This window comes from Stomoxys calcitrans, chromosome 5 (genome assembly GCF_963082655.1).
Source record: "Stomoxys calcitrans chromosome 5, idStoCalc2.1, whole genome shotgun sequence".
Classification (NCBI taxonomy): domain Eukaryota; kingdom Metazoa; phylum Arthropoda; class Insecta; order Diptera; family Muscidae; genus Stomoxys; species Stomoxys calcitrans.
Window position 1 is genome coordinate 108,880,489 of NC_081556.1, and position 26,007 is coordinate 108,906,495.

A 26,007-nucleotide genomic window follows, 5' to 3' on the forward strand; every position below is an offset into this window, starting at 1 on the left:
TATTGGAAACATTGTTTTACAACAAACAAACAAATTGAATTGATAACCCCGAGATAACCAATTGACATATGTCAAAATTGGCAGGCATGTTTCAAAGCTCTCACAGTGCGACCAAACATAAAAGCGTTTTGATGATTTGTAAACTAGTTTACATAGTGGGGGAAAACCGCGGTAGTAAACCCTTTTTTGTTTGGCATGCTTAAAAACCATGACATAATTGCCAGGTAGTGTGCCGTAAACAGCTGCGATTTTTACTCGCGAAGTGCAGTAACTGTCACAGAGTTATGGTTATGCGTGTGTATTATAATAATCCTGAAGAAAGTTTGGAGTAAATTAATCCCTATTAACACAAATTACCAGTCATTCCAGTCCATTGCGTGGCTGCTTTGGCTTATTTTTCTTCTCACAGAATAAACCGGCGAATACACCCGCTTAAATGTGTCTATTAACACAAATTATCGGTCATATAATCAGTCATTTTAGTCCATTGCTTGGCTACTTTTGCGTTTTCTCTTTTCACAGAATAAACCGGTGCAACATTGTGAAACAGCGAAACGATCGGTAGGACGGCGAAAATCCTATGGGGGAATCCAGATCGTGAGAAGTCGAGGCTATTGCTGAAAGAAAGCAAGAAGGAGGTCAGTATAGCTATTGGTATCATAACGGGACACATAGGACTACGAGCTCACTTATGTAAATTCGGTGCGGCAAGTGATAGCATGTGTAGGGCATGCGGAGAAGATGATGAGAAGTCGGAGCATTTCCTTTGCCATTGCCCGGCTTTCGCGTCCAACAGATACCGGTACTTAGGTGGAGACACAATATCAGACATGAACCAACTTAGGGAGTGGTATTGAAAATAATTAAGGGTTTTGTAAGTAGCACGGAATTCCTAACTTAAAATTTTCTTTTTATAGGTTACTTTATAGTTTTTAGAGCGCACAGCCAACCAGTTTTTCTTATTGTACACACATCGTATAAAAAATGTGTTTATTGTTCACACAATGTACGAAAAGAAAACACTTTTTTCTGATTGTGAGTTTTAAAATATCAAAAATATTTTTTTTGTTTTGATATGTTTTTCTTTTTTAATTAATTTTAAGTTATTTTGCTTTCTTTATATTCAAAATTGGATTGGAAAATGGATCAAAAACCATTAAACTAATCAAAAATTTTCAAACGTCGGTTTATTTTGTGAGAAGAAAAATAAGCCAAAGCAGCCACGCAATGGTAATTTGTGTTATTAAGTGTTAATTTACCCTAAACTCTCTGCAGGGTTACTATAATACACACGCACAACCATAACTCTATGACAGATACTGCACTTCACGAGTAAAAATTGCTTTCCGCTGTCGACGGTACTCTACCTGATGATGATGATGATGTTATGGTTTTTAACCATGCCAAACAAAATAGGGTTTTCTACCGTGTTATCCCACACTATGTAAAATGGTTCACAAATCGTTAAAACGCTTTTATGTTTGGTCGCACTTTGAGAGCTTTGGAACATGCCTGCCAATTATGACACATGTCAATTGGTTATCTTAAACATTAAAATACAAAAAAAATGATTAATGATAAAATAAAAAATGTAAATGAATGAATGTTATAAAATATTAGATTTTTTTTAGCAGGGAAAATGACTGATTTTTCAAACCAGTGAAATGACCGACTTTTTCAAACCGGTGAAATTATTAGGTTGCCCAAAAAGTAATTGCGGTTTTTTCATATAGTCGGCATTGACAAAATTTTTCACAGCTTGTGACTCTGTAATTGCATTCTTTCTTCTGTCAGATATCAGCTGTTACTTTTAGCTTGCTTTAGAAAAAAAGTGTAAAAAAAGTATATTTGATTAAAGTTCATTCTAAGATTTATTAAAAATGCATTTACTTTCTTTTAAAAAATCCGCAATTACTTTTTGGGCAACCCAATACTTATATTTCAAACCAGTCAAATGACTGATTTTTTTTTACCGGTGATATGACCAATATTTTAAACCGATAAAGGGACCTGGCCTAAATTATTGACCACTTCCGGTGACATGTGCATGTTAAAATCGCCGATACACCTAAGCAAGTAATCGGTCTGTTGTGCGCGTCCTACCGACTGTTTCGCTGTTCCACAGTGTTACATGCGTTCGTCGCCCTCCCCTTAACTCGGATAGCTTCGGGTTAACCAAGTTCATCAACAGCAGACCTCTGGCCTTCACCGCCAAATTGTCTGCCCTTTCATTTCCCCTAACTCCGTTATGGCCTGGGAACCAAACGATGGTGATTTTGCCATCCTCAGAGAAGTCATTTATCTCCTTCTTACACTGCAAGACTGTTCATGTCCTTACCGTCCTGGTTGTTATTGCCCTTATGGCAAATTTTTTGTGATCAGACTATATGTTCTTGTCCGGGCAATGACATAGGACATGCATCACTTAACGCACCGATTTTGCATATGTGAGCTCGTATTCCTATGCGTGCCGTTATGATACCAAAAACTATAACTTCTTACATATTTTCAGTAATAGCCTCGTTCTCTCACGATCCGGATCACTCCATAGGATTTTCGCGGTCCTACCGACAGTTTCGCTGTTCCACAGTGTTACATACGTATTCGCTGCCCACTCCCTTAACTCGGGCCACGTCGACCCGAAACGCTTCGGGTTTCGCAAGTTCATTGACGGCAGTCCTCTGGCCTTTATTGACAAATTGTCAGCCCTTTCATTTCCCCTTTCTCCGTTACGACCTCTTAAATCATAATCGTAGAAAAGGCATTTATTTATTTCACATGTTTTTAGCTTATACGTTTTTTAAAATGGAGCTGCCAACCCATAATGCACTTCATAAGAAAAAATTGTAAACAACTGCTTCCTGTACACTACCAGTGTTAATATGTCTTGGCTTAGACTCAGGCTTTCGGCGTAAAATTATTGCTCAGATTTATTGACGCGTTGCTTAGATTGACTTTGTACTCTAACCTCATTCAAACACAGATAACCATAATCGATTAATCCAAAATCGACTTTTAGATTCCTAACATAAACACTTTTTAATCTAATGTTTTTTTTGATAGATTTGCACAAATCGTTTTTTGTTGTAGAAATTGTTTATAATATCGTTTGTAAATTACTTTTGTAAATGCTAACATGACGTCGCCTTCTTGTACGACTGTTAAACGCCCAGGGAAAACATCCAAAAGGCCTGTACAAAATAGGACAGAAGAACAGCAACAATTGCCAATGCCTCCTAAAAGGCAGAAAAGTAAGTGACTACACGTTGAATGTTAAATTAAATTTAACAAACTTGTTTTATTTTCAACAGTAGAGGGATGTGGAGAAAATAATGCCGGCCTGGAGTCCCGGCCGTCTGATGCAAATGGAAATTTTCCTCAAGGACAACAAAAACAAGGTAATGAGCAAAAGTCAAACAGATCTAATAATGGTGACCATTGATAAATTTTCTTGCTTGAGTAATTTAGAGTAGTGTTTTAAGCGTTTCAGTCGAAAGAGAGATCATTAGTCGTGTGAATAACCATTAATGTTGTTGTAACCACATATTTCCATGTTGATATAGCGATCCTCGTCATGCTCCAATAGTTGAGCAAAATCGTCAATAATTCGATTATCATAGGCATTCTGTATTTAAGCAAAAGCCGGTATATCTCTCCAATCATCCGCGACTGCAGTGGCCGCTAGTGGAGCATTCCACAATCCGCAACCTGTGGACGCGCCCGGTACGTTAAGCTAATCTCATAATACTTACTTTACTTTAATTGGCTATGACAGAGTATTTGTTCCAATAGCCGAACGTAGAATAGCGTTCCAAGCGCCTCGATCTTCTGCGCTCATTCTAAAATCTCTGACACCAAGTTTCGAGGTGTTTCGCACCACTTGATCTTTCCATCGGGCTTGTGGTCTTCCCGGTTTGCGTGTACCACCGTGTTTGCCTTCAAAAGACTTCTTTGCTGGAGCTTCTTCATCCATTCTGACAACATGACCTAGCCAACGCAGCCGTTGTATTTTGAGGCGTGTAACTATGCTATCGTCGTCATACAGCTCGTGGTTCATACGTCGCCATATTCACGTATAATCTTCTCCAACAGCATATTAAAGAGATCACACGATAGGCTGTCTCCTTGTCTGAAACCTCGTTTGGTATTAAATGGTTCGGAGAGATTCTTTCCTATTCTTATTGAGGAACGCGCATCAGCAAGGGTCATCCTGTAGTCTTATTAATTTTTCAGGGATTCCAAACTCAGACATGGCTTGAAATACCTTTGAACGTAAAGGAGTATCGAAGGCGGCTTTGTAGTCAACAAAGAGATGGTAGGCGTTGATTTGTCCTTCTCAGGTCTTTTCCAGGATTTGGTGCATTGTAGATATCTGGTCTAGGGTGGATTTACCAGATCTAAAGCCGCATTGATAGGGCCCAATTATCTCATTGACTATAGGTTTTAATCTTTCACACAGTACACTCGAGAGTATCTTGTATGCGATGGGGAGGAGACTTTTTCCTCTGCGGTTGGCACATTCCGTCTTGTCTCCTTTCTTGTGTACGGGACATAGTATGCTGAGGTTCCAATCATTGGGTATGCGTTTCTCTAGCCAGATTGCGCAGATAAGCTGAAGCATACGTCTTATCAGCGTGTCGCCTTCGGTCTTAAATAGTTCAGAGGGTAACCCATCGGCTCTTGCTGCCTTGTTATTCTTCAGTCGGGTTCGATACCATCATCAAGGATTGGTTCTGCGGTATCCTCTTCGCCGCCAACGTCGGATTCTAGCAGTTGGTTAAAATGTTCTTTTCACATCCTCACCATGTTATCTGTGTCAGTTACCAGATTTCCTTTTTTGTCTCTGCAGGAGGATGTGCCTGCACCAAAGTCATCAGTAAATGCAAATTTTGCAAATGTAGCCCATGAACATTCCACTAAGGAACAGGGGCAAACCTCTTACATATCAATGAGTGAAGTCCGATTTAAGTTTAACCTCAATGATAAGGGTCTTCCTTTTTATAGCCGACGTGCCACTGTGCGACACCTCTTTGGCAAAAAGTTTTTCAATGGCATAGTACTTCACAAATGTTGCCAGCATTAGGGGGGGAAACCCACCTCTGTAAATTTTTTCTGATGGTTCCGCCAGTTTTCGAATCCAAGCGTTCAGCGTCATTGGCGGACATGTTAATCTCTGCTCCACGTTGGCTTCCAGCCATCGGTTTGATGTTTAATTCTTAGGTTGAATTTCCGGACTTCATTGTGACTCCTGTACATCTCAATTCGCTCACACTAACGTCTTTCCATTTCCTTTTTCTTTCTGCGGAATAGACGTTTCTCCTCTCCCGATACCTCTCCTTCATCTGGCGCATTGCTACTGATCGCAGGGTTGCTCTGTATGCCGCTTCTTGGCTTCAGTAGCATCTCGACACTCTTGGTCGTACCATGGGTTTCTTGGAGGAGGCTTGCGGTACCCAAGTACGGATTTCGCGGCATTTTCCATGAAGTGGGCAATAGTTTGCCACTGCGCCATTATATCATCGGAACAAAGAGTGCTTTCATCTAGCAGTTGGTTCAGTCGAGTGGAGTATGTTCAGCTTCCGTGCAGTGTTAGATCGTACTTTCCTCGCCATGTTCAATACTTCTCATAATATGAACAAAAACTACAAATCGGAGCCCAAAGTTGTTGTTGTTGTAGCAGTGTGTTATACACTGAGGCGGCAGCCCTTGCCGATGAAGCACTCCATCGGGTCAATCCGGTACGTACAACCGGCTGCCATGGAATTGGGTAGGAGCCCAAAGTTGCACACAGCTTGCAACTTTAAGCTCCGATGCTCCGGTGCCCAAAGTTAGGTAGTACCGGGACTAAAAATTAATCGATAGAATAAGAATCTTTAGGAAACCAAAAATGAAGAGCTTGTTCAGGCATGATATCCAAGGATTAAGTGTTGGGTTAAAATGAAAACTGGATAAATTTTAGCGAATATTGCATGGAAGCTCCATATGCTACGGTTTGTTAGCTTTCATTTGCCACTTTCTGTATTTTAGCCTCGACAAATATTTCTGCGGTCGGTTTAGAGGATGGATTTTGAGTGCTGTATTTTTCCCCTAGATTTGTTCTAAAGTTTATATTTTTAACGTGTAATTTTTTATTTTTTACAGAGCAAACCAAACCAACTGCAAAGGTTAAACAACAAACATCCATCCGTTTTCAACATTTGTATGCTATGGCTCACCTTTGTCCTATAACAATAACAGAATTTAAGACACACACCAATGTCGACGAATTGGTCAGCAACATGTGTCAAAAGCTGTACGGCGACCCAAGCACCAATGCATCTGCCCAACTCAAACGTTTATATATATTCTTTTATTTGAAACCAAACAGTCGCAAGTCATATCCCTTGTCCCGTTTAAAAATGTTGCCCACTTGTCCGGAGAATCTTCGGAAAAAGATTCTAGAAATACCACAATTGGAACCGGAATCTACTACGGATGTGCCAAATTTGAACAAAGTTCACAATCAAATGGATCCAACAAATGCCTGCAGTGAGAATACAAATGTTAACGGAACTTTAAATAGAGAGGGCTCATCCAAATTGGTAAATAATCCATTATTAGACAGATTACCAGATGCAACTGAAACTGGTAACTTTTTTTCGGAAACACAATCCCAGCAAAATGGTAAATCGAATAGCCTTAGAAACCCCTAAATGGTACTACAAGAACTAAATTTTAAAACTTTTTTACAGAAATTGGTGAGACAAATATTATTCTGCCAAGTCCTAATTCCTCCAGTACTACCATAGCAAAGAAAATCTCTGCCAACAGAGTTGAAATTTTGGAAAATATTTTAATACCATCTAATTACCCACGGGTGGGGTCTAAGGTTCCTCATAACAGGTAAGTTTTAAAAAAGGCTTTCATTTATGAAGACAAAGATGACACAAGTTTTGCTATATTAATAGCCAACACCATTGTTGTGGTGCAGGTTATTTAATTATTGGGTTGCCCAAAAAGTAATTGCGGATTTTTTAAAAGAAAGTAAATGCATTTTTAATAAAACTTAGAATGAACTTTAATCAAATATACTTTTTTTACACTTTTTTTCTGAAGCAAGCTAAAAGCAACAGCTGATAACTGACAGAAGAAAGAATGCAAATACAGAGTCACAAGCTGTGAAAAAATTTGTCAACGCCGACTATATGAAAAATCCGCAATTACTTTTTGGGCAACCCAATATTTAGTTTTGTAGAAAGATAGACCCATTATTAAACATACTGACTGACACAGAATCCTTTGAAGACCTCTTCGTCTGATATACTCTGTAATTCCAGTTTAACTTGTATAGAAACTATTTTTGTTTCTTTTTTCTTAAAATTTGGCACATTTTTCGACCTAGAGAAAGTCTATTTGAGAGAAATCATAGTTGAGTCGAAGGTATACTTCTTGCAACCTCTATAAGTATTCGCTTACTCGGAAACCTTAGCTTCAATGTGTTCTCCCTAGAAAATAAGAAAGTATAAGAAAGTGTGGAAGCATACTCGTGCAGATTAAGTGTACACCATGGGTATTATCTGTCAAATTCTAAGGACAATTTCTATTTACAATAGAAAGCAACTCTGTTTAGAGCTTCACTCTCCAGTTATGCAAATTAGATTATCAGTGTTTATGGCAGACAGCGATTACTAATTTCTATCCCAGCACGGCGGCACGGGATAACTATGAGCACCACACAGGCTGGAACTTTGAGTTCCGATCTGTTTGGTGTTCATTGTTATCAAGAGAAGCTTGGCTGCGAGCTTCCGGTCACGTCCACAGGTTGCGGATAATGGAATGATCCATACAGAGTAGCTGCAGTCGCGGACAATCAGCGGTATCGAGCGGAGAGTCTCAGTGACAGGCTGGGTGGGGCCGGCTCTTGCATAAATACTGAGTGCCTATGATGTTCGATATGACAAGGCGAGTTGTTGGCGCCTTTAAATAACCAATGGCCATGATGTCCTCACGGCGATTGGTCCTTTGGACCCGTCAAGGGATAGCTGTGAGCACCTTACAAGCTGAAGCTTTGAGTTCCGATCTGTGTGGTGTTCTTTGCTGTCCTTTGGACCCTGGCGATCGGTCCCTTGGACCCTTCACGGGATAGCTGTGAGCACCATACAAGCTGGAACTTTGAAGTCCGATCTGTGTGGTGTTCTTTGCTGTCGCGGAAGCTTAGCTGCGTGCTACCGAGCGCGTCTACAGGTTGCGGATAGTAGAATGATCCATACAGAGTAGCTGCAGTCGCGGACAATTAGCGGTATCGAGCGGAGAGTCTCAGTGACAGGCCGGGTGGGGCCGGCTCTTGCATAAATACTGAGTGCCTATGATGCTCGATATGACAAGGCGAGTTGTTGGCGCCTTTAAATAACCAATGGTCATGATGTCCCCGCGGCGATCGGTCCTTTGGACCCGTCACGGGATAGCTGTGATCACCACATAGGCTGGAACTTTGAGCTCCGATCTGTGTGGTGTTCTTTGCTAGGGGAAAGGATAGGGAAATGATCCATACAGAGTAGCTGCAGTCGCATACAAACAGCGGTATGGAGCGGAGAGTCTCAGTGAGAGGCCGGGTGGCGCCTTATGACCGGAACGAACTTGCTCATATACAGGAGCTTGATGAGGATCGCTACCTCCATAGATGTTGTTGCAGCAGTTTGTTGTGTTCTATCTTTCGTCTGCTTGATTCTGTTGAGTGTCAAGACTCAGGAACTCTGCGACTAAGATGGGGAACGTCCGCAGGGATCTGGGTCTGCGTCGAGTGGATCTGCATGGGGAGTTGAAAAGGTGGTATGTATCGTGCGGTCTCCGGTTACAATCGGGACATACATCTTCCAGGTCGGCATTAATCCTTGCTCTGTAGGAGTTGAGGCGGCGGCATCTGCCGGATCGAAGTTGGGCCAGAACTACTCTGGTTTGCCGGGGGAGATTAATTTCTTCAGCCGGTAGCTATTTACCGAATCTCCTGCCGTGTCTACATGAATGTTGTCTAGACCTGTTTGATATGCCGCTTGATCTAGAGGTTCTCTATTGTAGCGCTGAACCTCACGCTCTAGATCACGTAGATCTACCTTAAGGCTTCTGGGCGGTGGATATCTATCCACAAGATGATGATTTGGATGGTCTCTGCGATAACAGTCCAAAAGGTATTGCTTAGACAGCATGTAGTTATGCCTTCGCTATGTTAAGCTCTATGTCTCCCGATGGAGGTGGTCCACATGGAAACTAAGGAGACAGCCCGTCGGAGGGCGGTATTCTGACAGATCTGAACGTCATGATCGTACAATCGTCCGCATATCTCTCTGCCGTGTATGCCGTCTGGAGGGGGTGGAATGGGTGGTAGGTAGTGGTTAGAGGTGCCGGAGATATCATCCCACCTTGGGGAACTCCCGGTTTCACTCTACGGTGCTTCGACTTCTTATTCCTAAATTCCACAAATGACTGGCGACCACACAGATAATTCCCCAGCGTTTCAGGCCTGACTGGAGGGACGTGTTGGCGATGTCCTCAAATAGTTTGGCATGGCTGACCGTGTCGAATGCTTTCGATAGGTCCGGTGCCACGAGGACCGTCCTATCACATGGCCTGGGTTGATTGAAGCCACGGCATATGATACGATCTCTATGCCGTCTGGAGGTGGTGAAATGGAAGATACGTAGAGGTTAAACAGTGCCGGAGATATCACCCCACCTTGGGGAACTCCCTGTTTTACTCTAGAGTGCTTCAACTTCATATCCCTAAATTATCCCAAATGTGTGCGGTGGTTACATGCAAAACAGTCGTTGTGATATGCAGTCTTCTAAATCCTCGGCGAATGAAAGTTCTACTACGAGGCTCGGGAGAAGTAGTGCCTTAAGCGTCTTGCCTTAAGCGACGGAACTCCCTACTTGAAAGAAGGGAGTTCCGTCTGTACGACTCCCCCAAACTCGGGTCCTTTCCAGACTTCAGTTGCGGGATCCCTCTGCCCATCTTTCAGACATTGGGAACTATAAGAGTGTTCAAAGACAGGTTGAGGACAGTAGTAAGGTACTCAACTCCAGGTAGATCCAAATTCTTCAGAATCAGTTTAGAGATTCCGTCGGGGCCCAACGCTTTGGATGATTTGGCGCCACGGATGACAATTGTAACTTCGCCCACGGTAAATTGTGATGGCTGTTTATGGGCTCGGAGACCACGGATACAACTCGTGGCTCTCCTCCTAGCCCTGTCACTCTCGGGATGCACAATAAATTGACGGTTGAACAAACTGACGCATTTGTTCGCCAAAAGTGACAGAGGTAGTGTCATACCGTCTACCGGGGTTCGAGAGTGACTTAACAGTAGACCACAGCTTGCCTAAACCGCTGCCTAAGTTCCATTGCTCCAAGGGTTCCAGCCACAAATGTTCACAACTTATGTTCGTTGACTACCCTGTTTATTTCCACATTCAGCTCGTTGACTCTGGGGTTAGTGGGGTCCATACAACGAATCCCATCACGCTCGTCTGCGAGTACCACTGCTTGCACCGGGAAATTGGGCCGCACATGGGGTATTCGACCGGCTGGTATAAAGCGAGCGGCTGCTGCGTTAATGATGTCTCGGAATTTCCTCTCGGCCACTAGCATACCCGAGGCGGTTGGCAGTTCACTGAAGCGGCGATTGGTATACTCTGTAAAGCCGGCCCAATCGGCCTTCTTCTGATTGATAAACGTCCGGCGCTAAGAGGTTATGAAGTCGGGAGGTCGGTAGATGGTGGGAATTATGGGGAGGTGATCTGACCCCAATGAGATGACGGCTTTCCAGGATATATCACTCAAGGGATCAGGGGATGCAATGGAAATGTCTGGCGAGCTGCTGCACCTCCTCGTAATCCTAGCGGGGGCACCCCCTTTTCACCGTGCAAAACGTGAACCCTTCAATCTGCTCTGTCAAAGCTATGCCACGCTGGTCGCTACCTAGGGGAGAATGCCATGAAGTGTAATGCGCATTAAAGTCCCCTAGAATCAGACGATTATGACCAGATAGTAACCCACTTATGTTGGGGTTGTAAGCTTGGCCATTAATTGTGACACAGCTACCAACCGGCGGTATGTTCACGTTGTATAGCTCTATCCCGTCAGTAACGGACTTGGCTACTATCCTCACGCACTCCCGGTAGGGGTCACTAGCGCCTGCCGCAGGCGAGATGGGTCTATATTGCACGGAATGGTGTATTACAAAGGCCAATCCCCTACCTCCAGACCACCGGACTAGAAACGTGCGGAGAAGACACTCCGGGATGTGCCTCTCTCATGACGAAAAAAAGACGAACACGTTCACTGAGGCGGCAGCCGTTGCCGATGAGGGTTCCATCGGGTCAATCCGGTGCGTACAACCGGCTGCCATGGGGTAGCGGTCATAAATAGATGACACAAGTGTGTGTTCGCGGACTCAGTGGCTCTAATGTCTGATGGATAAAGGCGAGGTGTTGGCTATGGGCATCTCGGTGGCGTGATTTAATCACGGCGTGGGTACAGCACTAAATTACAGAATGGCGTTCGCAGACAGATAGCAAGAGTGTGTGTTCTCAGACTCAGCGACTCTTATTTCGGAAGGACAAAGGCGATGTGCTTGCTATGTGGATCTCGGTGACGTGATTTACTCACGACGTGGATACGGTACTAATTCACGGGGTGGTGGTCGTAGACTACTGACACGCTGGGTGTATTCGCGGGCTCAACGAAACATATGGCTGAAGGAAAAAGGTGAGGAGCCAGAACTAAATCACGGAGTGATGGTTATGGACAGATGACACGTGGGTGTATTCGCGGGCTCAGCGCCTCTTATGTCTGAAGGACAAAGGCGAGTTACTGACTTCGTTGGTCTCAGATACTTGGTTTTTTCATGATGTGGATATGGCACTAAATCACGGTGTGGTGGACGTGGACAGATGGCACGTGGGTGTGTTCGCGGACTCAGCGGCTTATATGTCTCAAGGCCAAAGGCGAGATGCTGGCTACGTGTGATCGGTGACGTGATTAACTCACGGCGTGGGTATGGCACTAAATCACATTCTCACGTTCGCAGACAGATAACACGCGTGAACCCACACGCGCGCTCAGCGGCTCGTATTTCTGAAGGACAAAGGCGAAGTACTGGCTACGTGTAACTCGTTGACATAATTTACTCACGACGTGGTTCGGCCACAGGGTGGCTATCGTTGAAGGCGGGTCGCGTGTTTACTGGCTCAGCTGTCTAGTGTCTAGTGGACACTGGGCAAAACGCTGGCTCTGATACTCAGGCTCAGTATCCACTTACCTGGATACTGGATACTTCACTTCACACTTGACTTCCCTTTTCAAGCTGGCCTTGCCTATTTTATACTCTTTTGGGAAAACGGTAACTTGTTTACACAAATTCCCTCTGTTCCTTAGGCCAGTGTTTATTTGTTGTACTCGTTGGACCATGCTGAAATTCACTCTTGTGTGGTGTTGTTGGCTATATTCACGTTGACACAACACCAATGGTGTTTTGTTGTTGGCAGACGATGCATATAACAATTGTGGGCAGGAAAACGAGCATCTCAATCACATTATGAACATGCAAAAAAGCAAAAAAATAGCTTTCAAAAATTCCCTCGAGGAATTTCATGGCATAAAGATTGGCATAAAACGGCAGTTAATATGTCATTCCCTCCGGTTTACTTGCTCTTAAAGGGTCTTGGTGTAGCTAGAAGTCTCGTTCACCCACTCTATTGAGATGAACAAATATAACTATGGGCATGACTTGGTTCGAGACTTTCTGTACCAGTCTACACGAAGTTCGATGTCTGACTAGGCTTCCTGAAGTGTCTGTTCCACCAAACAGGCTGCGATATCTTATTGGTTAAGGTTAGAGGACAGTTTGCTCTGAAAACTATTTAAGATCTATGACATAACTCTAGATTACTATAAAGAAAGTTTACAACTCTTGAAACTTCTGCTAGTAAGGGTAAGTTTGCAACCGATTGACTGTTATTTTCAGTATCTTTTAGAAACCGGTCTCTTATTTTCTAATCATTTTTATCGTATATTTGCAGATCATTTCACCACAACGATTGCCGTTCGTGCAATCTCACTCTGAATGAGTTTCAAAAGCACTCAAATGTTCTTAGCGTCGTAGACCACAGCAAATATGGTAGTACTAAAGACGAAGCTGTTTTCAATATATATCAGCTATTCTTAAAAGACGATGATGCGATACTGGAAATCAATCCTCCATTGTCTGTTGAGGTTGCTTTCTGGAAGAAACTTGCAAAATTTAAAATCTTTTGTGAACAGTGTAGGGTGAAGTTGGAATCAAAATCCACTGAGAGTCAGCATATTGTAGCAAATGAGGACAATGTGCCGCAGCCACAGAACACAGTACAACCCGAAGAAATACTTTTCAACCAATTTCAGCATATTGCTTCAAATGAGAGCAGTGTGCCGCAACCTGAAGAAATATTGTCGAACCAAGTTCAACATAATAAAGAAACGCTTGAAATATCCATTGGAAACCCTCTGATATCGCAAGAAGTACAGGAGCAAAATTTAGCTGCTGCGTCACAACCCACAGAGAAGTTCAACCAAGTTCAACCAAATCTAAATTCTTCTACTTTAAGGGAAACGGAAAATTTACCATTGTCCATAAACCAATCTACCACCATTGCTGCTGTTGATAAGGAGATACAAGGAGTACCACCCAATGTCGCTTTACCCAGTTTGATGGAAGCACAAGATATGCTGTCGTCCATAAACCAATCTTCTAACTCAATTGCTGCTGTAGCAAAGGAGAGGCGAGAAGAAATATCAAACGTTGCTGTTCCCGCTTTTATAGAAACAGAAGACTTGCCATCCATCTCAATTCAAACTGTTGCTGTTGAAAAGGAAAAGCAAGAAGCAGTACTAAGTGTTGCAAGCAAAGCGAAAACGAAAATTCTACAGGAAAAGTAAGTAAATTTGTTCTGCCAAATACACACATGGAAAAAAATCCAAACATGGCGTTGAAAAGTTGACCACAATCTTATATAAAAAAATCAATTTGTGTTTGTTTGTAGGTTTGTTTGTGTGTTCCTTATAGACTCAGAAACGGCTGAACCGATTTTCACAGATGGTGCATAACGATCCCGTGGTGAAAATAGGGTACTACATTTTTTGATATCTGAAGGGGGGGCGGACGCTCCCCCTTACCCTATTTTTCAGAAACGCTAAATATCGGAGATGGGTGGTGCGATTTAAGCGAAATTTTGTGTGCTCTCATAAAGTACCCTAAAAATAAAATTTTGTATCCAAATTTCGGACGGGGTACCTAGGGGGGCCGCCCCATCATAAAACCTACCAAACATATATTTAGACCAATCACGACAATATGGGACTCAAATGAAAGTTATTTAGGATAAGAAAACGTTTCTGATATCCAATTGTCGGACCAAGTGTTAGGGGGACTACCCCAAAACACCCCTAAATTGGACATATTTACCGGCCATGGCAATATGGGACTCAAATGAAAGGTATTTGCTAGTAGAATACCAATCTTACATCAAATGTGGGACCAAGTTTCTAGGGGTCCACCCCTTCCCCAAAACACCCCCCAAACAGGACTTATTTACTGACCATGGCATTATGGGGTTTAAATAAAAGGTATTTAAGTATAGAATTCGAATCTGATATCCAAATATGTGTTTGGGGGGCCGCCTCCCCAAAAACATCCCCCAAGGGGACAAATTTATGACCATAGAAATATGGGGCTCAAATGAAAGGTCTTTGGGAGTAAAGCACGAATCTGATATCAAAACCACCCAAATAGCAAGTATTTGCTGGCCATTGCAATATGAGGCTGAAATAAGAGGGTTTTTAGAGTTGAACACGAATCCGATATATATTTTCAAGGCCAACTCACTGAGTGGCTACCCATCCCCCAAAAAACACCTCCCAAGCCGGTCATGTTTGCCGACTATAGAACTATGGGGTTCAAATTAAAGGTATTTGGGAGTAGACCACGTATCTGATATCAACATTATGGGCCAACTGTCTAGGGGACGTCCCACCACCATAACAACCCTCAAATAGGACGTATTTGGGTGTAAAGAGAGTGGAACTTGTATTTTTTAGGGTTAATACCCCAAACCGGACATATTTGCTGACTTTTGCAATGAGGATTTAAAATGAGATTAGAAAATGAATTTAATACCAAATTTTGAGGCCAATGACAATATGGGGTTCAAATAAATGATATATAGATATATGAGAATAGAGCACGTTGCTGATATATTTTAAGGGCATGGGGATTTTCCCAATCCCCAAAACACCCCTAAATCGGGAATATTTACCGACCATGTCAATGTGGAGCTTAAATGAAAGGTTTTGGGGTGTAGAGCAAGAATTGATAACCACTTTCGATACCAATTTTCTGGGGGTCTACCCCTTTCCCAAAATACCCCACATACTGCAATTTTTTAGTGACCATCGCAATATGGGGCTCAAATAAAAGTATTTGGGAGTAGAAAACGAATTTGATATCAAAATGTAGGACCTTGTATTTAGGGCATCACCCCTTCCCCAAAAAGTACAAATTTTTCGACCATGGCGAAAATAAATATTCCAAGGAAACTTTTGTTCCATATAAAATAAAAGAAGGCGCAGCGGAGAGGGCCCGGGTCAGCTAGTGGTTCATAAAAATGAATCAACACGCAGATGTTATCAGATCATCCACAAATGTACTTAAATCAGCAAAAATTTTTGCGAACGAAACGTCCACAGGCGTTCACATTCTGTCATCGTGTAGTGCACAGGTTTTCCTTCAAAAAATGCAAAATGATTTCGTGAGCTGCTGGGAATCGAACCTGTGTTCTATTCATTCTATTTTATAAGGATGTTGTTTACAACAGTCGGTGCCTGAAACATCAACGGGCGTACACAAAATAAACCCCACATGTTAACAATATTTGCAAAAACGCCTATGTATGATATTAACACCATTGATGCATGAAATTGCTTCGTCTTTTTTCTATCAGTTCATAGTTAGGCCACCGTAGCGCAGAGATTAGTATGTCTGCCTATGACGCTGAACGTCTGAATTCGAATCCTGGTGAGACCATCAGAAAAATTTTCAGCGGTGGTTTTCCCCTCCTAATGCTGGCAACATTTGTGAGGTACTATGCCATGTAAAACTTCTCTCCAAAGAGGTGTCGCACTGCGGTTCGCCGTTCGGACTTGCCTATAAAAAGGAGGCCCCTTATCATTGAGCTTAAATTTGAATCATTGATATATGAGAAGTTTGCCCCTGTGCCTTAGTGGAATGTTCATGGGTAAAATTTGCATTGTATAATTAGAGATAATTTGAATTTCTAGCCACGCTTAGAACAAATCTCCAAGAGTTTCAATCCAAACTATACCAATCCATTTACACAGCCTATGATTCATATGACGCCGATAATTCCCATCATCACAGACTGGCCCCAAAATTTTTTCGAAAAATCTTTCTTTTAAACACTCCAAGTACTACCTCGTCTATTTTCGTATTTCGCTCGGAGTAAAAAATGTCAAACTAAAGAAAATTTCTGTATCTTCTTAGTTCTTATTAATAAAACCCTTAAATCAAGTTACCTTTACGATCACTAATTAATTAATTTGTTTTTATGATTTTAGAATATCTGAAAAAGATACAGCAATTAATTCCCAAACTTTTCGTAATCAGCCACAAGACAAAACTGAGCCAACCTTTGAGAATATATTAAACCAAATTTCTATCAATCAGAAGTAAGTTAAAGTTTCGTATAAATATATTTTCTTTGTCTTATTTATTTTATCCATTTAACTGTCTTCCTTTTCAGATGGTTTTCGGAATTCAAGTCTGTTTTACTGAAAAGAATTAATAGCAAGTTAATTGATAGCAGTGTGCCAACAATGCCCTTGCCTTTGAAAACATTTAAAATATTGTCTTACTACCACTTACCAGTGAAAAATATTTTATCCGATTTTTGTGGAAACAATGAAGAGCTAAAGGCATTTCTGGAAAACGACCAGGAATTATTTGCTGGCCTAGTTTCTCTCTACTACAACAAATATTTTACAAATCCCAAGTTTCGTGATAAATATCCCCTTAGGATCAAATCATGTCCTAGTTGTATGCAAAAGAAAATGTTAAGTTTTGTCGAAAATCGCATCAATGACAAGAAAGAAGCCCAAAAAGGTAAGAAATTGTAAGAGACTTCAAATTGAAAAAAAAACAATTATTTTTTTGAAACAAAACAACTTCTGAAGTGTTAACAGATGGCGAATTGGTTATCCTCCACCAACCCTATGGTGGAGGATAACCAATTCGCCATTTGTAAAAACTCGAAATATTGATCTTTGATAATATGAAGCATACATATTCAAAAAAGACGTAACATGCATGCCAAGGTAAATGTTACTAACGAAAGGTAACAGCTACCAAACAGGTACCCTACGATACCAAAATGTACTAAAACTACTCTTTCCGAAGATAAAAGGTACTAAAACTACTCCTCCCAAGTTGTGGGAGACACCTCGAAAATTGGTGTCAGAAGATCGAGGCGCTTGGAACGCTATTCTACGTTCGGCTAGTGGAAGAAATATTCTGCAATAGCCAATTAAAGTAAGTAAAGTAAAATAAAACTACGCTTCCCAAAGATAACAGTTATTAAAACTACCCTTCCCGAAGATACAATGTACAAAAACTACCCTTCCCGAAGGTAACAGATACTAAAACTACCCATCGCGGTACGGGATAACTACGAGCATCACACAGGCTGGAACTTTGAGCTCCAATATGTGTGGTGTTCTTTTTTTTGTCACGAGAAGCTTAGCTGAGCGCTACCGGGTGCGTCCACAGATTGAGGATAGTGGAATGCTCCAATCAGTGGTATCGAGTGGAGAGTTTCAGTCAGAGGACGGATGGCACCGGCTCTTGCTTAAATACTAAGTGCCTATGAAGTTCGATACGACAAGGCGAGATATTGTCTTTAAATAACCAGTGGCCATCAATGTTCCCACGGCGATCGGTCGTATAAACCGGAACAAGCTTGCTCGCCTATAAGAGCTTGACGAGTATCGTCACCTGTACATGCAAATATGGCTACAATAATAACAACCCATTGCGGTGGTAATGGGTAGGTACCCTTCCCAATGGTAAAGGGTAATAAAACTACCCTCCCGAAAGTTAAAGGGTATTAAAACTATCCTTCCCGAAAGGTAAAGAGTTACTAAAAGTACACTTATTCGAGGTGAAGGGTACTAAAAGTACCCTCTTTCAAGGTAAAGGGTACTTAAAGTACCCTTCGAGGTGAAGGGTACTAAAAGTACCCTTCTTCAAGGTCAAGGGTACTAAAAGTACCCTTTATTGGGGTGAAGGGTACTAAAAGTATCCTTGCTCGAGGTGAAGGGTACTTAAAGTACCCTTCTTCGAGGTCAAGGGTACTAAAAGACCCTTGCTCGAGGTGAAGGGTACTTAAAGTACCTTTCTTCAAGGTGAAGTTGAGGAGTACTAAAAGTACCCTTGTTCCAGGTGAAGGCTACTTAGCGGACCCGTCTTTGGGGTGAAAGGTACTACAGGTACAGTTTTTCAAGGTAAAGGGTACTAAACCTACCTTTTCCAAAAGTAAAAGGTTTTAAAACTACCTTTTCCAAAGGTAACGTGTATTAAAACTACCCTTTCCAAAGGTAAAGAGTATTAAAATCTCCATTTCCGAAGGTAGAGGGTATTAAAACTACTATTTTCGAAAGTAAAGGGTATTAAAACAACCCTTTTCGAAGGTAAAGGATATTAAGAGTAGCCTTTCCGAAGGTAAAGGGTATTATGACCACCATTCCCGGCGGTAAAGGGCACTAAAAGTACCGCTTCCAAAGCTATCCGCTATTTAAACTACCCTTCCCGAAAGTAATGGGTACTAAAACTACCCTTCCCGAAGGTGTAAAGGGTACTAAAACTACCCTTTCCGAAGGCAAAGGGTACTAAAACTACCCTTTCCGAAGGCAAAAGGTACTAAAACTACCCTTACCGAAGCTATAGGGTACTCAAACTACCCTTCCTGAAGGTTAAGTGTACTAAAATATCCTTTTCGAAGGTAAAGGGTACTAAAACTTCCCTTCCCGAAGCTATAGAGTACTTAAACTACCCTTCCCGAAGGTAAAGGGTACTAAAACTACCCTTCCTGAAGGTAAAGGGTACTAAAACTGCCCTTCCCGAAGACAAAAGGTACTAAAACTACACTTACCGAAGGTAAAGGGTATTAAAACTACGCTTTCCGAAGGTAAAGGGTAATAAAACTACTCTTCGAAAGTAAAGGGTATTAAAACTACCCTATCCAAAGGTAAAGGGTATTAAATCTACCGAAAGTAAAGGGTACTAAAACTATTTTCTCCGAAGGTAAAGGGTACAAAAACTATCCTTCCCGAAAGGTAAAAGGTACTAAAAGTACCCTTCCCGAGGTTAAAGGGTATTAAAACTATACTTTCCGAAGGTAAAGGGTACTAAAAGTACCCTTCCCAAGTTTAAAGGATACTAAAAGTACCCCTCCCTAGTATAAAGGATACTGAAAGTACCCTTTCCGAATTAAAAGGGCGCAAAAATACCCTTCCAGAAGTTAAAGGTTACTAAAACTACCCTTCATGATGTTAAAGGTACTAAAATTACCCTTCCCGATGGTAAGGAGTACTAAATGTACCTTCCCGAAGGTAAAGGGTATTAAAACTACCCTTCCCAAAGGTAAAGGGTACTAAAAGTACCCTTCCCAAAGGTAAAGGGTACTAAAAATACGCTTCCCGAAGGTAAAGGGTACTAAAACTACGCCTTCCGAAGGCAAAGGGTACTAAAACTACCCTTCCTGAAGGTAAAGGGTACTAAAACTAACCTTCCCGAAGGTAAAGGGTATTAAAACTACCCTTCCCAAAGGTTAAGGGTACTAAAACTATCCATCCCGTAGGTAAGGTTTACTAAAACTACCCTTCCCGAAGTTAAAGGGTACTAAACCAATCCTTCCCGAAGGTAAGGGTACTAAAACTAACCTTCCCGAAGGTAAGGGGTACTAAAACTACCCTTCCCGAAGGTAAGGGGTACTAAAACTACCCTTCCCGAAGGTAAATGGTACAAAAACTAACCTTCCCGAAGCTATAGAGTACTTAAACTACCCTTCCCGAAAGTAAAGGGTATTAAACCTACGCTGTAGGTAAAGTTTACTAAAATTACCCTTCCCGAAGTTAAAGGCTACTAAAACTATTCATCCCGTAAGTAAAGTTTACTAAAACTACCCTTCCCGAGATTAAAGGGTACTAAACCAATCCTTCCCGAAGGTAAGGGGTACTAAAACTACTCTTCCCAAAGGTAAGGGGTACTAAAACTACCCTTCCCAAAGGTAAGGGGTACTAAAACTACCCTTCCCGAAGTAAACGGGTTCTAAAACTATCCATCCCGAAAGTAAAGGGAACTAAAATTACCCTTCCCCAAGGTAAAGGGTACTAAAACTACCCTCCCCAAAGCTAAAGGGTGCCAAAATTAGCCATACCGAAGGATACTAAATCTATCCCTTCCGAAGGGTGCTGAAACTACCGTAAGGGTATTAAAACTATGGAAATGGGCTTAAGAACTCTATTCTTCTGCAAGGGAAAGGGTTATAAAACTAGCCTTCCGCAAGAGAAGGCTAGTTATGAATTTAAGTATATTATGCACTTAATAGGAATTTAAATCAATATTTCGTGGTGTTCCAAGCGCAAAGACGAATTCGGTCCAACCCCCCATTAGACTTCTCATTAGGAATGGGGTATTATAACCATAAAATTTTGCTTATAATTTCCAATTTTCTTTAACATTTCAAGGACACAGTGTTGATGCAACAACCGCCTTGGAAAAAACAGCTGCCAGCAATCCCCATAATCCGTCATCTGAAGTAGCACATCAAACTCCCTGTGTTCCTAATGATCCCCAATCATATGCCATCAGCGCGGATAGCTTGCGTAAACCGACAACAATTATTGAAAGAAATCTTATGAATAGCATACCGCCAATTTTAGTATCGGAGGAAAAATTGCGTAAATTAAACATGAGACTTAAGGGTGGTCCACAATGTAAAAATAGGTTAAAAATCGATAAAAACTTGTTTCCAAATAATAATGAAACATGTGAGCAAACTGTTGAAGATGACTCAGTCCTGCTTAGCCAACAACAAGAGCAAGATCATCAAGAAAATTCCCAATCAACTTCGAAAGACTCTATAAGCACAAAATCAGTTGAACAAAATATTATGAAGGATGCCTTGCAAAATGAAAGAATAATTAACGAGGATGGTTTGCAACTAAACCATTCAGCTGTTAAGACTTTTTTCACCGTGCAAACTAAAGAGACAACAAAAAACAACTTGAATATTGAGTGTACCAAAAAGAAAGGGTCAACTGTGGAAACAAACTCTTCAAGCACATCCTTTAGAAGCGCAGCTCAAGAACACAGCGAAACTTCCAAATCCAACAAAACATCAAAAACCATTACAAAGGAGGGATCAAGGACTGAAGTTAGTCAATTATCGGCTGCTGCAGAGCCAAAAGACTTGACCAAGAATTCAAAAGCCGATAAAAACTTTTTGCAAAATAAAAGCCAAACAAGTGATCAAAATGTTTCCGATGATACAATCTTGCTAAGCCAACAAAAAGAGCAGTCTCATGAAAATTCCAAGTCAACACCGAAAGACTCAACAAGCCCAAAATCCGTTCAGCAAAGTGATATCAGAAAAAATTTGCAGAATGAAACAATCATCAGTATTAAGGCATCGGAACCAAAACAATCAACTGCTAGAGGCCGTCCAAAAAGTTTATCCGCCTTACAAACCAAAGAGACAACGAAAAAGTCAACGATGGTAATAAAAACTTCAGGCACATCCCTGAGTAGTGGGGCTACTCAACACTGCGGAATTTCTAAATCCAATAGAACAACAAAAACCGCTACAAAAGAAGGGATTGAAGTTAAGCAACTTTCTGCTGCTGCAAATTCCAACATGGTAGAGAATATCATATCGTTTGACAAGCAGAATGTAAAACAAACATCGAAGGATAGTGCATCGCAAGAATTAGATGCAAATATGGAGCAAGTCAAAGCTACAATCTTTAAATATTATACCAAAGTAAGTTTTAACTTGATGCTATTAAGAAAGTAATACTTAAGTATTGATCACGCTTAAATGTGATATACTCCTCAGCGTCCCAATGAACAATTGTCTATGTTCAGTTAAAGTAAATCTTTTCGAAAGTTTGAGGAACTAGTTCGGTGTGTTGACATTTTTCAGTACAATTTACACAATAACAAAATTTCAATGAAATTACGACAAACTTTCGGAGAAATTTTTTCTGAAGGCAAAAATTTCCTCTAAAGCAAAAATTTTTGAGAAATTTTCTCTAAAGACAACATTTCTGGGAAATTTTCTTTAAAGACAAAATTTATGGGCAATTTTTTCTAAAGACAAAATTTCTGGGAAATTTTCTCTAAAGACAAAATTTCTGGGAAATTTTCTCTAAAGACAAAATTTCTGGGAAATTTTCTCTAAAGACAAAATTTCTGGGAAATTTTCTCTAACGACAAAATTTCTGGGAAATTTTCTCTAACGACAAAATTTCTGGGAAATTTTCTCTAACGACAAAATTTCTGGGAAATTTTCTCTAACGACAAAATTTCTGGGAAATTTTCTCTAACGACAAAATTTCTGGAAAATTTTCTCTAAAGACGAAATTTCTGGGAAATTTTCTCTAAAGACAAAATTTCTGGGAAATTTTCTCTAAAGACAAAATTTCTGGGAAATTTTCTTTAAAGACAAAATTTGTGAGAAATTTTCTCTTAAGATAAAATTTTTGGGAAATTTTTCTCTAGACATAATTTTTGGAAAATTTTCTTTAAAGACAAAATTTGTGAGAAATTTTCTCTTAAGATAAAATTTCTGGAAATTTTCTCTAAAGACAAAATTTCTGGGAAAATTTCTCTAAACACAAAATTTCTCGGAAATTTTCTCTAAAGACAAAATTTCTGGGAAATTTTCTCTAAAGACAAAATTTCTGGGAAATTTTCTCTAAATACAAAATTTCTGGGAAATTTTCTTTAAAGACAAAATTTGTGAGAAATTTTCTCTTAAGATAAAATTTTTGGGAAATTTTTCTCTAGTCATAATTTTTGGAAAATTTTCTTTAAAGACAAAATTTGTGAGAAATTTTCTCTTAAGATAAAATTTCTGGAAATTTTCTCTAAAGACAAAATTTCTGGGAAAATCTTCTCTAAAGACAAAATTTCTCGGAAATTTTCTCTAAAGACAAAATTTCAGTGAAATTTTCTCTTAAGATAAAATTTCTGGGAAATTTTCTCTTAAGATAAAATTTCTGGGAAATTTTCTCTAAAGACAAAATTTCTGGGAAATTTTCTCTAAAGACAAAATTTCTGGGAAATTTTCTCTAAAGACAAAATTTCTGGGAAATTTTCTCTAAAGACAAAATTTCTGGGAAATTTTCTCTAAAGACAAAATTTCTGGGAAATTTTCTCTAAAGACAAAATTTCTGGGAAATGTTCTCTAAAGACAAAATTTCTGGAAAATTTTTTCTAAAGACAAAATTTTTGGGAAATTTACTCTTAAGAAAAAATTCATCTTATATATAAAAATAGATTTGGGTTTGTTTGTTCCGTATAGACTCAAAAACAGCTGAACCAATTAGAGTACTTAATTTCTTGATATCGGAAGGGGGGTCGGACCCTCCCCCTTACCCTATTTTTCAGAAACGCCAGATCTCGGAGGTGGGTGGTGCGATTTAAGCGAAATTTTGTGTGCCCTATTACAGAAATCTGGAAATAAAAACTTGGTATCCATATTTCGGGTGGGGCGCCTAGGGGGTCCGCCCCACCCCCAAAACCCACCAAATAAATATATTTAGACTAATCACGACAATATTGGATTCAAACTAATGTTATTTAAAAATTTGGTATCCATATTTCATATTTCGGTTGGGGTGTGTAGGGGGGCCGCCAATTCCCAAAACGCACCAAATATATATATAGACCAATCACAACAATATGGGACTTAAATGGATGGTATTTGGTTGAAAACGTATCCAATAGCCAATTTTAGGACCAAGTGTTAGAGGACCACCCCAGGACCCAAAACAACCCTAAATCGGACATATATATCGACCATGACAATAGGGGGCTCAAATAAAAGATATTTGAGAGTAGGATACTAATCTGATGTCCAAATTTGGGAACAAGGTTTTGGACATCAGATTAACTCCCCCAAAGAGGACAAATTTACCGACCATAGCAATATGGGGCTCAAATGAAAGGTCTTTGGCAGTAGAACACGAATCTGATATCAACATTAGGGGAAAAGAGTCTATGGGGCCTCCCCATCCCCATAACAACTGCCTAGGCGGCATCTCAACCCCATAACAACCCCAAAGTAGGACGTATTTGCTTGTCATGACAATAAAGGGCTCAAAGAGAGTGGAAGACGATACTGGTAGTTTTTAGGCCCCACCCCCAAAGCTGGACATATTTGCAGACTATTACAATAAGGTTCTCAAATGAAAGGTATTTGTGAACAGAAAACTAATCTGATAATCTATTTTGGGGCCAAGTATTTGGGAGTCGCCTCATCCCATAAACTCCCCTTAAACTAATGGCAATATAGGGTTTAAACTAATGGTATTTGAGACCAGAGCACGATGCTCATACTTTTTCAGGGCTAAGTGCCTAGGGGACCACCCCACCCTCCCAAAACACCCCCAAATCGGAAAAACATACGACAATATGGGACTCAAAGGAAAAGTATTTGGGAGTAGAGCATGACATTGATACCCACATTCGGGATCACGTTCCTGGCGTTCCATATCACCTCTTAAACCCACAAACCACCACCATGAGGCCCTTCTCGCTCCCAAAATCCCCAAGAGAATGTCGGATTCTTATATAATCCTTTAAGAATGGAGTACATCCCATGTTCCTAAGTGGAATGTTCATGGGCAAAATTTGCAATTTTACATCCCACATAGAAACTTTAATGACCCTAAACCTTCCGAGCGCATTCATACACCAATAAAGATCATATGGGAGTCACATAAAGGCATGGTATTTCACTAAATTCACACTCTTTAATCGGCCCCGGTTCAGCTAGTTTCCTATAATAACAAGTTAAAATCTCACTTTTCTCCTGTTTTATTATTCTCTTTTTTCTCTTTCCCTTATAAAGGACTATTCGCTGCCTTATATGCTACGTACATCCTTTGGCCTTAAGCAGAAAATAACACAAATGATACAAGATCTGGATTTCAAAACTTTTAGCAAGATAACACACATCTACAAGGGAGCGAAACTCTTCGATGATACCGCTATGCTGAAGCACATCTACGACTACGCTGTGAAATCCCCCGGCATATGGTCAAAGAATCTTTTCATAAAATTGCCTGATTTTTGCAAGCTGTTGCAGGCGAATGGTACGGGCTTCTCTGAAGCTGAAAGAATAAAACTGCTCGAATATATTTCTCCACGATTTTTGCACTGGTCCGAGTTAAAAACCAATACAAATTTTGTAGAAATGGTTCGAAAAAATTATTTTAAAGAAAATTTTCAAAATTTGAATGATGCGGATGAGGTTGTCAAGAAGGCATGTAGCGAGTATTACAGTCAATGTTGGGTGCTGGATAAATGGATAGAAAATGTTCCCCTTGTGGACGAGAACATTTTGAAAGAGGTTCCGTTATCAGGTAAATTTGCCAAATTACCAAAAATGTGTTTATAAGTCTAACTAAATTTTATTTAAACTTGTTTTATAAATGGATAGAAAATGTTCCCCTTGTGGACGAGAACATTTTGAAAGAGGTTCCGTTATCAGGTAAATTTGCCAAATTACCAAAAATGTGTTTATAAGTCTAACTAAATTTTATTTAAACTTGTTTTAGGCAAAGAGACAGCACAATCTGTTTTAAAAACTCCTCCCTTTGCAAAAGTGATTACGAAAATGTCTGAGAATATCACAAA

General features: G+C 40.5%; 1 protein-coding gene across 1 annotated transcript; it reads left to right on the top strand.

Annotated features, from left to right (window-relative positions):
* The first annotated feature begins 3,008 nt into the window (after positions 1–3,008).
* On the top strand, positions 3,009–25,768 carry LOC106082757 (uncharacterized). The gene is made up of 9 exons (XM_059369898.1): positions 3,009–3,251; positions 3,312–3,398; positions 6,142–6,663; positions 6,732–6,882; positions 13,055–13,945; positions 16,644–16,754; positions 16,829–17,187; positions 20,829–22,123; positions 25,220–25,768. Exons 1-9 carry the CDS (start codon positions 3,137–3,139, stop codon positions 25,766–25,768), a joined length of 4,080 nt encoding a protein of 1,359 aa, XP_059225881.1. The 5' UTR covers positions 3,009–3,136.
* Positions 25,769–26,007: the final 239 nt, after the last annotated feature.